This window comes from Lampetra fluviatilis, chromosome 76, assembly GCF_964198595.1.
Source record: "Lampetra fluviatilis chromosome 76, kcLamFluv1.1, whole genome shotgun sequence".
NCBI lineage: Eukaryota > Metazoa > Chordata > Hyperoartia > Petromyzontiformes > Petromyzontidae > Lampetra > Lampetra fluviatilis.
In genome coordinates, this window is record NC_136350.1 from 1549945 (window position 1) to 1564938 (window position 14994).

General features: G+C 45.5%; 1 protein-coding gene across 1 annotated transcript in view; it reads right to left on the bottom strand.

Moving 5' to 3' along the window:
* The window catches only part of LOC144953405 (UDP-glucuronosyltransferase 2A2-like), a 40739-nt gene that overhangs the window by 3527 nt on the left and 22218 nt on the right, over positions 1–14994 (bottom strand). Inside the window, exons 4-6 of the mRNA XM_078883982.1 lie at positions 11231–11379; positions 10619–10750; positions 1075–1162 (exon numbers count right to left, since the gene is read on the bottom strand). Of these exons, the coding sequence (XP_078740108.1) occupies positions 1075–1162; positions 10619–10750; positions 11231–11379 (369 nt within the window). The remainder of the gene's footprint in view (positions 1–1074; positions 1163–10618; positions 10751–11230; positions 11380–14994) is intronic.

Genomic DNA, 14994 nt, shown 5'->3' on the forward strand with positions numbered 1-14994 from the left:
TGTAGGGAAATCCTGAGCCTGGCTTTGAAAAGGGACAGGAGATTGACGCCAGAGGAGATCCAGGCTCTAGCAGAGGAGGTTGAGCTTATATTGACCAGGAGCTTTGACTGCTGGAGCGAAGAGTGATCAGGAGAGTAGATGGAGATGAAAGGGAAGAGGCGGGAGAGTGCTCGCAGGGGGAAATATGTGATGTACGTGTGCATGTTGAACTTCTTTCGCACCATACGTAGCCAACCATGCTAATCGGAGGTACGGGGGGAATTACAATAAACAAAACATGATAAATATAGGAATATGTTTTACCCTTTCTGGCAATAAAACAAGTGTTAAGATGTTAGGACGACAAATAGATATCTTTTGCAAGGCAATAAAACAAACGAAAAATATATGATGCTCCAGAGGAAGGGAGGATTTCGGACATTGGAGGGATTGGAGTATTGTGACAAAGCTAATGTCCATTGTCACTGCTATACTTAAGCTTCAAAATCAAGTCTAATTGTATATGTATAGAGCGCCTTAACACAAGTTGCCTGGCATAGATAGCTGACAAAACGATGACACAATGGAATGATGTAGCTGACAGAGGTTGTACAATGATTGAGTGATAGAGACAGAGGGTTCTTGGGGATTACGAAAGGGAAGAGGAGAGCAAACAACGTCCAGGTTTGGACTCAATACGTAGGACTGCGTCTGTGAAATAATAGGTTTTTAGGGCAGTTGAATCATATTTTAAAATCATGACACCAATAACAAACATCCCCCATATATTCTTTAACAGACTGTTGGGGCAGGTTCTGCTAACAAGCACCCAAAAAGGCTTTAACAGCACATGATGGGGTGGGTGGCCAGCACCACGCACGGCTGTCATTGTCTCCCCAGTGGTCAATGATTACACACCGCACCAGGTACTCATTTGAGGCCGAGTCGACCTAGGGGAGGAGGCTCAGGACCAGTTCAAACAATCGTCACCGATGTTGGAAATCGAACTCGGGCCGCCGGCTTCGCAGCACAGCGCGCAAACCACTGCGCCATCACTCCCCGCTTAATCATGACACCACCACAAGCAGGACGTACCCAGCAAGTCGTTCTGTGGTAGCCAGGGCACCAGTTTGGTGTTGGAGCCCAGGGAAGACGGCTTCTCTCCCGTGTATCTCCACACGACCTAACACGACAGTTGTGGTACAACCAGCAAGCAAATGCACGTACAGTCGATCCTTCTGCATCGCGACTTTCCCCATTGCGGCTTCGATTTATCGCGGGGTCGGCATAATAAATTAAATGGGAATTTTTTAGGAGTTTTTTGGGAGTTTTGTGAAAGATTCAGACGACACGGGAAGGCCAGCAGACGACACACACGAAGATTAGTAACTCATAAATGCATAACATATATGTAGAGTACTGGATAATATTAATGTATTTTATCTTTTAATTCCATAAATATAATCTTGATTTGAAGCTCTCGTGACTGCCGGAATCTATACTCTCTAGTTCTTTCGGTAAAGTCACGTAGGTAGAACAAGTATAACCCGTAAAAACAAAGTTTTTCACTATAAATCCTTTATATGCGTGGCGGCTAGAGTCCTCTCGTCCTCTGGCTTGAGATGGCTGCCACCTATGGGTCAGATGATTGTCTGGCAGCATTAAGCAATTGGTAATTAAATATTTAATTTTTTGTTCCCTAAACAATGTAAAATTTCGGAAAAATTTTTTCACGAAAATTAATTGTCACGCACAACGAGTCTGTGTGCAAAATGTCAGTTCGATTGGATCACGGGAAGTGGGTTAAAAAACGACCGAAAGATTTGCACGGTCGTAAGCAAGCAAGTGAACTTAATATAAAGGATTAAAAAATATATTCGCCTGTGGAGGACGCGGGGATCGATCCCGCGACCTTTGGCATGGGAAGCGAGGGTGATACCAACTGCGCTACTCTGCCACGGTCTGTGGAGGGGTTACGCGCTGGGCTCCTACATTGTGACGTTCAGCCAAAGCCATGAATGAGTGGTATTTGAATAAATGTAAAATAATTTATTTTTTGCCTAAAAAGTGTAAAAAAATTTAAAAAAATTTTCACGAACATTAATTGTCTCGCACAACGAGTCTGTGTGGAAAATGTCAGCTCGATTGGACCACGGGAAGTGAGTTAAAAAACGAGCGAAAGATTTGCACGGTCCTAAGCAAGCAAGCAAGCACGCAAGCAAGCAAGCAAGCACGCAAGCAAGCAAGCGAACTTAATATAAAGGATTTAAAAATATATAAAAATAACACGACGTTTCGGTCGCGACTCAAGCGTCCGTCACCAGCTGAGAAAGAATGATCTGCTGTTGTGGCTTTAAATAGGCACGGGAGGGGGGGGGGTGGAGGTAGACCTGGTCCAACAGGTAAGGCACTGCCTGTAGCCCAACATGGAGTGAAGACTTTTCTGAAGCCTCTTGCGATGTTGGCCTTGGCAACTGCCTTGATGAGACCAACGAAGCGACGGTAGTTGACTGCGCGTGGAGGTATCATTCCAACTCGGTTTTGAGCGCAGCGGAAGAGCAGAATTTGAAGATCGATATGGATCACTACAGGTCTATGTTTGATATTTAGAAAGTCGTCTAGGATTGTTCTCGTCGACAGCATCGGATTTCCGTTCTGGTCCCGAGACACAAAACATAAATCGGGCGTAGATTACTTTTTCCACCTCGCCAACTTTGCGTCATAGAGCAAGTGCTGGTCTTCTGCCGCTGCCCATGATGTCAGTTGTTCACCAGCTCTATCGTTGGCGCTATAACCCCACAAGGTGTGGTGGCTGTTGAAGTTGCCTATGTGGATGATAGGGTGGCTCGGCTGCGGTAATGCCGGACATGGCCATTCCATACCTGGAGGCTTGTAGACATTAACCACTGTCACGTCGTTGATCTTGATGACGATGTAGTGTGACGAGGTGTGTGGCACGACCTGGAACGTGTCCTTCAGGTCGTTATTTACGTATGTTGCTATGACAGACATTCACATTGCTCTGATCATGTGAAATCCTCTCTGTGCTTTTGCTTTTCAGGTCAGGATACCTTTGTCGGACATTCGGCCGCCGTTGTGATGATATTCGTTGTGCTTTCGCACGTAGCAGGGAAGACCGGGAGCAGGTTTTCATCTTCTTCCCCATTATTTCATTTAGGAGTATATTTACATATGCATTTGTGTACAACTTCTACATTATTTGGGCCATTATTGATCATGCAAACCTAATCCATTAATATATCTCATGTAACGGTAATATTTAATGTTAAAATGAACGTAATTTTGATGAAGTTCTTTAACGTTTTTACTTCGAATTATATTGCTTTCTTACCGAATTTTCATTTAACCACATGGAACTATGTAAATGTAAATCCATTTAGGTTGTGCGTATGATATTGCAATTTAAAGATGTAATTTGTATTTTGCTAGTTGTTTACATCACTACTATTGCCATTACATTCAGTGATATACGGGAATTATGATTTACAATTAACATTGGTACAAACAAACATTACTAAGGATTATGTGTAGTCAGGTACGAAAGGAAGTCCATGGGGGGTGACACCATGAGTTACTGGGTGACACCAATCCTAGTGAAGCCACTGCTGGTACTATCGTCCTGCCACTGGGTACGGGTAGCCGGGTATCGGGTAGGGTACGGGTACCCGTTTGCGACCCTGGTGCGGCCGGGTACGGGTACGGGTAAGGAATCAAAACCCGTTTGCGACCTCTGACTCCTGGTTCTTGTGGTGCTTTGCTCCTACATTGGCGCTGGCTGCCCCGCCCATGCTGTTTACGCCGCACAGCTTTGCTCACTCTGAAAGCCCTTATAAGCAGTTGCAGTTGGAGGTTTTCCCCCTCTTTGCTCTCCGCCTGATGAAGACCGTTTGTGTTGCGATCGAAACGTCGTGGTTTTTTTGGCTTTTATTTTTTATTTTTTAATAACGTATTTTTTTCTATCTACGTGACTTTACCGAAAGAACCAATAATATATGTCTCTCACGCGCTTAAAATATAAATGAACGACTGTGACGATTAGCGTATTTTTGGAAAAAAACTATATAAACACAACACATTTAGAAAGAGACACGTAAAATATAGTGTACTGTCAGATAAAATCAATCGTAAAATTACGGTCTGTAACGGCATTCACCTCCTTCACCAATATTCCTCGTTGGAAAATGTACTTTGGCTTAACGCGAATTCGCTTGCTTAAGGCAATTTTCAGGAACGCAACCCCCACGTTAAGCGCGGACTTGCTGCATTCGGAAAAAAAGGTCTTGCTGGCTGATTGTTTGACGCATAGGGACAGGCAGCTCCTTCCATTGTAAGGCAGGTCAGAAGCAAGAGAGCATGGAATTGTGATTGGGCACAAGGAGGAGGGGGAACAGAGACAGAGACAGCAAGGGTTGTGAGTGGAGAGGGCGAGAAGGGGTGTACAACGAAATGAGGGAAGCAAGATACAGTCGGTTACCCTAAAACACGTGTTTTCATAACGCGAATTGGATATAACGCGATGAATGTATTAAGGAACACTTTTTATAACGCAGATGCAAATTGGATATAACGCGATTTAACGAATGGAACTGAGTCGCGCGAGTAGGAATAAGCGGCTATATGGCTGGCTCGGCGTAGCATCACACAAGGCATATGGATGCTGCTGCATGTTTCTAGATGCTACCCATGCGCCTCAGTCTATGTTTGGCCTGGTTATGCATCTCACGTCTTATTGTGGACTGATTTACCCCCTATATTATATATTTTTTGTTATAACACGAGTTTTCCATAACGCGTTATAATAATCGAAGCAATGCAATGACGTGCACGTTTTCTTTGTTCAAATCTGCAGAACATCAGCCTGTCTCGGCGTTTCTCTTGCAGAAAACATAACGCGTGTGCATCATCTGCTTGGATTGTTCGGGCAGTGCATTGGCTATTTAATTGTCATCGCTTACTGGTGTTCTCAAATAGCTCTTTTAGAAATCAAGCAAAATCAGAAGGCTATTGTTACCCAATAAAATCACAAGATACTGTTATGAAGACACTACGCACTGGTGGCCTGTGCAAAACAAACCCGTGCATTTCACCTTCAAATGTAAGCATTGAAATTGCTGCATTACTGTTAAACGTTACGGCAAATAAATTGCAGTGCTGCCACACAACACCTTGCTATGAACCACAATACCTTGTTGATCTCGTCCAGATCAACAAGGGGGCTTTTGGTAGGCTTTCAACAAAGATGGTCACTGCATCGCGCACTTTCAAATGCGCTTTTATGGCCGTCTGGAACGCTCTTCTTTCCGATATTAGGAAGCCACTGAAGCTATGGATTTTGAAATAATCTCGATTGAAGAGTCAGTACTTTAGAACTGCATTTTTGTGTTTAGTTTGTCCTTCCCCCGCATCTCCAATTATCACAGTTGGCTACGTATGGTGCGAATATCTTTAAAGTATTTTGGTTCATTAGTGGCAAGCAAAATAAGTTTATTTAATCTTGATTTGAAGCTTTTGTGACTGCAGGAATCCATATTCTTTGGTTCTTTCGGTAAAGTCATTTAACAGTGTGTCTGGAACTTAATAGCTACTATTAGTTATCTATTTATAAGCCAATTTTTTTAAACTGGTTCATCAGAAGATATGTTTTAAAAGTATAATTCTCGTTAGGCCCCATGTAGTGAAGTGCATTCTCCAACTCGTATTATCCACTTCATATCCCTGGCTTCTATCTTTATGGGCTATAAAGAATGGTAATGGCCCCTATTACATATCATTTGTGGCCAGGTTGCTTCTGAAAAAGAGCTATAAAGCTCATTGGACATTCCCTGGTAAAAAAAAATATTTTGATAGTTTATATATATATATTACTTCAAGGCCATACACATAGGGTTGTTTTTAACGAACGAATTGAGATTTTTTCGTTTGTTATTTCTACTTGCGCACCACTGCCAATGCAACAGCAGCAGCATCAACTCATACATTTTTTAAACCGATATAAATGCAGAAATCCCTCGCCACCCGTGATTTGCCAACTGCGGTTTGGTGTATACACGGCTTATTATTTACCAACTGCGACTTGGACATTTTAGTATCCACGAGTATGCACGGCATTAAGGAAGTCACGTGAGAGAGGTATTACGTCATTGCATTACAGCGTGACGTAATTGTGTTTTGTGACGTCATTGTTATAAATTCCGCAGGGCCGACGTTCTGTGGTGCCACGACCGCGGAGCAACTCCGCAAGTGCCGCGATTGTCCACTACCCTCCACCCTGATCACACGCACATACGCAGCACTTGCACCCACGTAGTGTCCTGGCGGGGGATTGCCTGGCAGATCGGGTTTTAATCCAAAGGACTATTAGAGGGAAAGTCCCAAAGTTTCCCGGTGCCAGGAGATTGGCAGACCCTCGCAGGACAGGTTACATTGTGATGCCCCTAAAATTGGTTTAAAATTGTATGGGCGCAGAAAGAAAATGTTCCCTGGGCCAACCGCAATGAGTTACGTTTGCCGATCATTGCTACAACTCTGTGGGCTCTCATGAAATTGTCTTTTCCGAGACCAAGGTGCTCTGCAAACCTCCTGGCTACCATCAAAGGTTTGTACACGAAACCATACAAATATACAAACACAGACATAATTTCAACCGTGATGAGGGTTACAAACTGAGTAATCATTGGAAAGATCTGATTAACCATGCAAAAAAGATGTAACTACACTTATTTGGACCATCTTATTTGACAGACAACTATTACAGGTTATTGATAGACAGCCAGTTTGTTGTTTTACCAGTTTTAGTTTTTACTTGCTTTTCTTTTTTCACACTTTTGTTATGTATGCCATGTGTTAGTTACAAACCGCACCTCTCCATAACGAAGGCACAGTCCTTTGTTATGCAGTCTACTCTTGGTCTTAAGCCTCACCTTACCATATTAATAAAAAAGTGTGCCGTTCCTGGCCCTTCCCCCCTCAACTATTATATATACGGGGTAGTATTTCTTGTGATATCTCATTTACTTGATACAGCTGTCGTGGCTGTGACGGTTCCACCTGAAGACGGAGGCTTGTGTTGCTTCCGAAACGTCGTGAAATTTTTTAATTTGTTTTATTTTACTTTTATTAATTAAAAATGTTTACCTACGTGACTTTACCGACAAAACCTAAGAGAATTACTCACAACATTGGGGGGGGGACGGAGGGTGGAATATTAGGCAAGAAAAGCGCAATGGGCAACAAGAGACAATGGGTGGCCGGCGCCCGCCGCCGCGGACTGAGATTAGGCCACGGTAGAGACGGTCAAGGGGGACGCCGCCGCAGGTAAGCGCATGATTTAGAAAATACAAAAAGTAGCCCAGGACGATTTTAGACTCTTGTCTTGTCTCCTCGAGCTGCTCGCAGCATTCGTGTGATGCCAGCGAGTGCTGCTACGAGGCAGTGATAGGTAAAGTTTTATCTCGTCCTTCTCCCTCCAACTCTCACAGCGTCCCTGCCACGCCGTGAACACAGCTTCGAGGTACGTGGTAGGACGTTTGAGTGACTGGGTTCGTAGACAGAGTTAGGCTAAGCTCTTCCTATACAGAGTATCGGTGCAGTGTGAATTTTGTGTGTGTGGGTGGAACCTCGGCATTGTGTTGGTAATTTGAGTGTGTGTGTGAGGCGCGCGTGTATTAAAACATAAACGGCCGCCGATGCTCGCGCATCCGTGCAGCTGTGCCGCGCGAGTATTAGGGCAGAGGCAGGGTAAGTTAAAACCACTCGCCGACGCTCGCGCATGTTTACGCGCGTGCGTGTTAAATGAATCGCCTGCAGGTGCGCGCGCGCGCTTTCGCGCTGCCACTTTAGAGCGCGTCTTAACGCTGGTGCGGGGTAGCGGATCAACACCCGCCGGCGCGTATATTTATGCAGAGGCTTTATTGATAGCCTTTGTGTGCAAGCGGATTAGGGTTTAACCAGCTGGCAGGGGCGCACGCGTTCTTGCCGCCGCCGTAGCATTAGCGTTAGTGTGTGTGCGTGTGGAATAACCCTGTGCGGCGGTGAGCCAGCGATTTAGTGGTCCCTTAGAGGGGGCACTAACACGGGGGGGGGGCGGAGCAATCACCTGGTCGGCAGGGGCCGATCGACGCGGTGGAGGAGGGAGTGGAGGGGGCAAACGTTGTGAGCTATGGGGCAGACGTCGGCCCCCACAGTTCTCCATGCTACCAGGGGTGACCTTAGACGAGCTGCCAGCAACTAGCACCCTAGGCGCCCCCACTTCCGAACCCTGAGGCCAGATCCAGGCTGAGGTTTTTAATAAAGTTGTAAAAAAAATACTCATATCTCCCATATTCTTTGGGTCTATCGGTAAAGTCACGTAGATAGGTTGAATGAAAATGTTGTTATTTTCTTTGAACCTATCTACGTGACTTTACCAAAAGACCCAAAGAATATGAATTCCTGCAGTCACGAAAGCTTTAAGTCAAGATTTAACCACTCCTATTTCTCATTTAACGTCTTTTAAGCGTTTTTTTAAGTCATAATTATTCGCTTTGTCCATCTGTCCAACTGTTCAACCAATGTTTCTGAGATCAGATAAAATAGAAACACAAAATTTTATTTATAGATTTGTACACGACAGCTAGACGACATTTCAGTCCGATTCACAGTATTTATTTTTGCATTAAATAAAATATTTTACGTGAAATAATTATCGTAAACGTTGAGAAATGAATCATAATTCATATTCCCTATGTATGCGCATGAAAATTGAAATTATATCTTTGTAATTTTATTCGTATTTTTTTACTTGTATTTTATTCTTCGAAATTGGCGTCCCACTTAGCTTGACGCCCAAGGCGATCGGCGAGTTCGCCTATATGGACAGGCCGCCCCTGCATGCTACAGTTGCCACCCGGAACGCGGCTTAGCTGATCAGCTGCCCGTCTGTTTTCTTGGACATACTGTACAGGACACAATAATGTTTCACTTACTCATGTTGCACCTGTGGCCTGGAAGAAGATGGAGGGGGGGGCTGATTCCCTCATTCAAACCAGCCCTTCCCACGTCACCTAGTTGCCATCATCATCGTTAATATTAAAATATGTATAACGTTGATTGAATGGTTATTATGTTCTATTATGTCATTGTGTAATGTACGATATTATTTTAGTGTTTAGTGAAGAAAAAACAGGCAACTTCGTTAAGCTATAACGAGTCTGACCAAGGACGTGGTTTGTGGTGCCACGATCACGGAGCCACTCCGCAAGTGCTGCGAACCCGCCCTGAACGCATACACACATGTAGGGTCCCGGTGGGGGGTCGCCTGGCATCATGGGTTTTCATCCGAAAGGCCCCTATCAGGGATGTCCCACAGTTTCCTGGTGCCAGGAGATTGGCCAATCCCCCCAGGCCAAATTACATTGCGGCCCCCTCAAAGGGGGAGGGAAATCCCTGTGGACACCACGGGTGTGTATTGAGCCGGGCGGCCACTCAGCGTTTACCGGCTGAGTCAGGGGTGAGTAATGCGTGCGCGGAAACAATGGACGGGGGGGGGGATAGCGTGACATAATGCCCTAGGTAACGGCCGCGAAACGTTCGAAAATCGAAAGTTAGGCGCACGATTGGCTACGCAGGATGACGTCATATACCCTGGATTTTCGGAATCCCAGGGCATAATAGGAGGGAGTGAAGAATGGTTAGGGACTTCTCCAGCCATTCAACCATCCGGACCGACTCCCAGCCACTCGCAGCTTCCGTGAGACGCCAGCAGGTGCCGCTACGAGTCAATCCTAGGCAGAGTCGTCTCTGATCGTCGACCCTCCGACTCCCACAACATCCGTGCGACACCGTGAGTGCATCTGTGAGGTGAGTAATAAAGTGGGGGTACACCTAAGGGATTGGATAGTAATAGGTTAGGTGCTGCTGGTAGAATATTTGCTTCGGGCCACACACGGTTTTTCTTTAGACGCGCCGTTAATAAACTTTAGTCCAGAGTATCGGTGCAATGTGATTTGTGCGTGTGTGGGTGGAACCTCGGCGTGTTGTTGGTAATTTGAGTTGTGTGTGTGAGGCGCGCATGGAGTAAAACATAAACGGCCACCGATGCTCGCGCGTCCGTGCAGCTGAGCCGCGCGAGTATCAGGGCGGGGCGCGCTAAACCTGCTCGCCGATGCTCGTGCGTGTTCACGCGACAACAATAGCATTAACCACTCTGAGGCGCGTGCGCAAATTCGAGCAGCCCTGGCATTAGACTTTGTGTGCAAGCGGATTAGGGTTTAACCACCCGAAGGCGCGCGCGCGCATATTCACACAACGGCCTTCGTATTAGTGGTGATGTACGTGGGCGTGTGCGGAGTAACCCCGTGTGGCGGTGAGCTAGCGCTGCAGCCATGTCCCTCAGAAAGAGTGCCAGCACGAGGGGGGTGATCACCCAGTCGGCGGGGGCCCGGCGGGAGCCGATCGACATGGTGGAGGAGGGAGTGGAGGAGGCGGACGTCGCGCCCCACCTGCCCATCGAGGGTGGTGGGGTAGACCTCGGCCTTCACAGGTTCCCCTAACTCCGTATTTCCCATAGGCCCCCTGTACTTTACCTACCGCGGCCTTTTCCAGGAACCTAACACCCGTGGTTGGCGAGGAATTTCTGTACCTTCTGTGGGAGCTGAGCCAGTGCAGAGGCGATCACTTCAGCCCTCTCAATAGGCATGTATTTGATCATGGAGCCCAGCGAGAACACAATGAGGCCGTGCTCACCCGAGCTTTGGGCAAACTCTTCAAAGTCCTGGTAACGCACACAGAGAGAAAACGTACAGTGACAATTGTTAAAGAGGGAAACCCAAACATGTTCTTCACGAGACACGGATTGTAGTAGCAGCTTCCGAGTCCAGGCTGTTCTATAACGCGGTAGTAGTTGCATTCCAGAATAACGCCGCGTTATGGAAAAGATCGCGGTACAATAAATAACATGGGGTAAAGCACAGTCCGCGATACCACGTGAGATGCATATGCAGGATAACATATAGAAGCATCCAGCAGTGTCCCGCTTTTTGTGATGATGCTAATACTGAGGCAGCCATATGACCGCTTTTTCCAACTCGTGCGACGTAGTTCTGTTCATTCAATTGCATTGTTTCCAGTTTGCATCTGCGTTAAAAAAAGTGTCCCTTCATATATTCATTGCATTGTATCCAGTTCATGTTATAAAAACACGTATTATAGGAGAACAGACTGTAATAGTGTATAATCTAGTGATTTTTTTTACCTCAGGTAATGGTTTTGCGGGCTTGCAGTGGAGCCCCCCGACAAAGATAAAGTTGGGAGGGAACGGACGTGGAAATTCGAGGTCCCAGTTGGTCCGGATGAGCCATAACTCGGCACCGCTCATCACTTGACATAGTGTAGTCCCTTCTCCTGTGAGAGAACACGTGGAGCTGTAAAAACCATTTGCCGGAGATCAAAGCACATCACATTAACTGCTACACTACCACTCCCCATAATGCACTTACGCACACACATAGCGATGCGCATGGACATATGTGAACACATGTGTAGTGACTAACTCGGAGACGATAAGACTTGGAGGCACTTCTTTATTTAGCGAGCACCATCGGGATTAACACACTTACTATTTAGTCCGTCTATTATCACTACATAGTTATAACAGTTTAACACGTAGGCTTTCACAACCAATATTATCCATAAGAGGTGTTTTGGGTTAGATCGCGTTAATATATAAATGTGTCGTTTAAACCCGCCACTACCCGACACAGCAAACTAGTAAGGGTTGGCACGTAAACAGAACATGCCAATTCATCACTAGCACAGCACACCGGTGTGTTGGAGAGCCGATCAACTGTTGTGATGCCCGTAAGGACTATGAAAATCAAATCAAAGATTTACTCGATGAAACGAGACCCAACCAGCACATTGGAACGTAAAACAACGGCTATCATTCCCAAGTCATCAATTCCCAAGGAAGAGCATTAACTGATAAAACCAAGGGCATCAAAACCACCAATACTTCATGGGCTACCAAAAATTCACAAACCTGACGTCCCATTAAGACCCATAGTTAGTACAATAGGCTCTGCCACGTACAAATTAGCACAATACATAACGAAACAAATACAGCACCTACATTAGTTGGACTTCTTCGTTCATCAAAAATGCTGAACATCTCTTAAATATAATGAAATATATTAAGTTTAACCCTAATAATATTCTCGTAAGTTTTGATGTGACTTCTCTGTTCATAAGGGTTCCAGTCAACGAGTCAAATTACTTGGAACTCTGGTAACGACCAACGGATAAGTCAAAGCTATCCCAAGACTAGCTGAATACTCTCTAAAAAACACCTACTTCTTGTGGAAAGGTGACTTCTATAAACAAAAGGAAGGAGCAGTAATGAGCTCTCCTTTGTCTCCTGTGATAGCGAATTTGTACATGGAAGATTTTGAAACAAAAACAATAGCTTCAAGCACACTAAAACCCTCTGCTTGTTTTATGGATGACACATTGGTGGTCTGGCCACACGGCAAAGATACACTGAACGCATTTCTAAATTATCTTAACTCGCAAAACCCATCCATCCAGTTCACCATGGAAGTGGAAGCTGACAAAACTCTACTATTTCTGGATATTCTGCTCGGACGAGGTCGAAATGGTAAAATAACACACAGTGTTTACCGAAAGAAAACGCATACTGACGCCTATCTGAATGCAGATTCACACCATCACCCCTCACAGAAATCTGCTCTTATCATCAAGCTAAGAAAGTGTCAGATGGTGACAGTCTGAGAAGTGAAATTCAACATTCTAAAGAAGCGCTGCAAATGATCAGTTACAGTGATGCACAAATAAACAAGGCATTAAATGCCAAAGCCAAATCAAATAACACGAACATTGAAACTGCCCAAGTAATGAAAACGATCAAAATATCGTACATTGCGGGAGTAACTGATAAACTAGCCAGATGTTTGGAAAAACAAAATATCCGAGCCAGATTTGGCACGGTACATAAAAATACAGGAATTATTATCTAATACAAAATGTATTACCGAAGCTATCAACAGAAGGTGTGTACAGGATTAACTGTACATGTGGGAAATGTTATGTTGGGCAAAAAGGACGAATGATCAGCACGATACTAAAAGAACAGAGAAATATTAAATTCTCCCAAATACAACTGTCAGCAGTAGAGGAGCATGCGTGCCAACAAGGGCACTCAATTTAATTTGATAATGTTGAAGTTACGTGCAAAACTAGCTACTACTGGCCAAGACTAACTAGATAATCTATTGAAATGGAAATAAAATGAAAAACACTCTTTGGTTCTTTTGGTAAAGTCACGTAGGTAGAAAAAATAATAGATCACGACGTTTCGATCACCACACAAGCAATCGTCCTACGTGACTTTACCGAAAGAACCAAAGAGTATGGATTCCTGCATGTCACAAAAGCTTCAAATAAAAATTATTTTAACCATTCGAATAGCTACTGTCTTTGTGCTGCGTACATTATTTAAATGCATGACTAAATAGGGCATCATACTTCAAAAGGGATTACCATTGGCACGAGGAATTTTAATACACACAATAGACTGGAAGGACAACATTCAAAAGGCTCGCATAATGCACATGCATAATGTGACTAATTAATCCCCCCCCCCCCCCACTTGCACAAGCGCGCAGAAGTGTGGTCACCACATCTACCCCTCTTTATAAGGAACGAAACAGTAAGACTTCTCCACAAACCTGGCTGTCTCCTAATGAAGCTAGTTGTAATTACTGGCAAAACGCCATACTCAGATTGTAAATGATGTGGCTTGGCTCTAAACACACCGGTGTGCTGTACTAGTGATGAATTGGCATGTTCTGTTTACGTGACAACCCTTACTAGTTGGCTGTGTCGGGTGGTGACGGGTTATAACGACACATTTATCTATTTACGCGATCTAACCCAAAAAACCTGTTATGTTAGCTATAACAGTTGGTAGGCTGTCTTACTAGTGGCGCCCCGAGATGGTAGAGACGGAGACGACGATGAGAAGAATGGTAAAGATAACAAGAAGAATGATGAAGATGACAAGAAGAATGGCGACGATGGACTTCAGCAACAGGGGCCCCTCTTATACTGTCAGCGTGGCCTCGCTCCACCCCAGCCACCCCCCTTTCTGGAACCTACTAGCGGGGACCTGGTGGGCCCCTTCTGTGACCTTTCCCCAAGATCCCCCTCTCGTGTATATCCTGGCCTGCTGATGTCAAGACTACCGTAAGCCACAGATTCCCTTTTCTGCCAGCAGCCAGCGCTATGCCACTACACATGTGTAGTGACATAGCGCCGACTGTTGTACAGTAGCTGCAACTGCAGGTGGCACTGAGCTTACACACCGTTGAGCATATACACGGGTGTGCTGGCAGGGCGGAAACTAGGGCAAGGGTGACGGTTAACTTCGTGGGGAATCCCTGGTTCGAGAAGGTAGGCATGGCTAGGGCGGAGCCAAACCACACCGAGGGGGATCTATGCAGCGGAGAACGAAAGCTCCGGGCTGCTAGTTCTTGGATTGGACTCGTCTTGTCGTCGCTGTCGTTGTCGCCGCCCTCATCACTGCTGCCTTTGCCCGATCATTGCGTGGCCGGACAATAGTTGGCTGTCCCGGTCGATGCCACCGGTGCAATCTAGACAGGGTTGTGTCTGGGATGGGGCATGCGGCAGTGTGGTCGTGAGAGAGAGGGGGCCCGCGTGGTGGCGTGAACTCGACAACAATAAAAGGGGAGGACATTGCCTACTGCGACTACCTCATCTCCGACTGAGTGTGTGCGACGCACGCCACCCGCACGAACACACAAGCCTCGAGTGAGAAGGAAGAAGAAACACACGACACTACATATGCATGCACACATATATGAACGACTCTGGAACCAACAATGAACAAAGACAAAAATCCCACGTAGTCTTAACAGACTATTGGGGCAAGTGGTGTTAGCAAGTAGCACCTATGAATGGCGACACGTCACACGAGCGGGC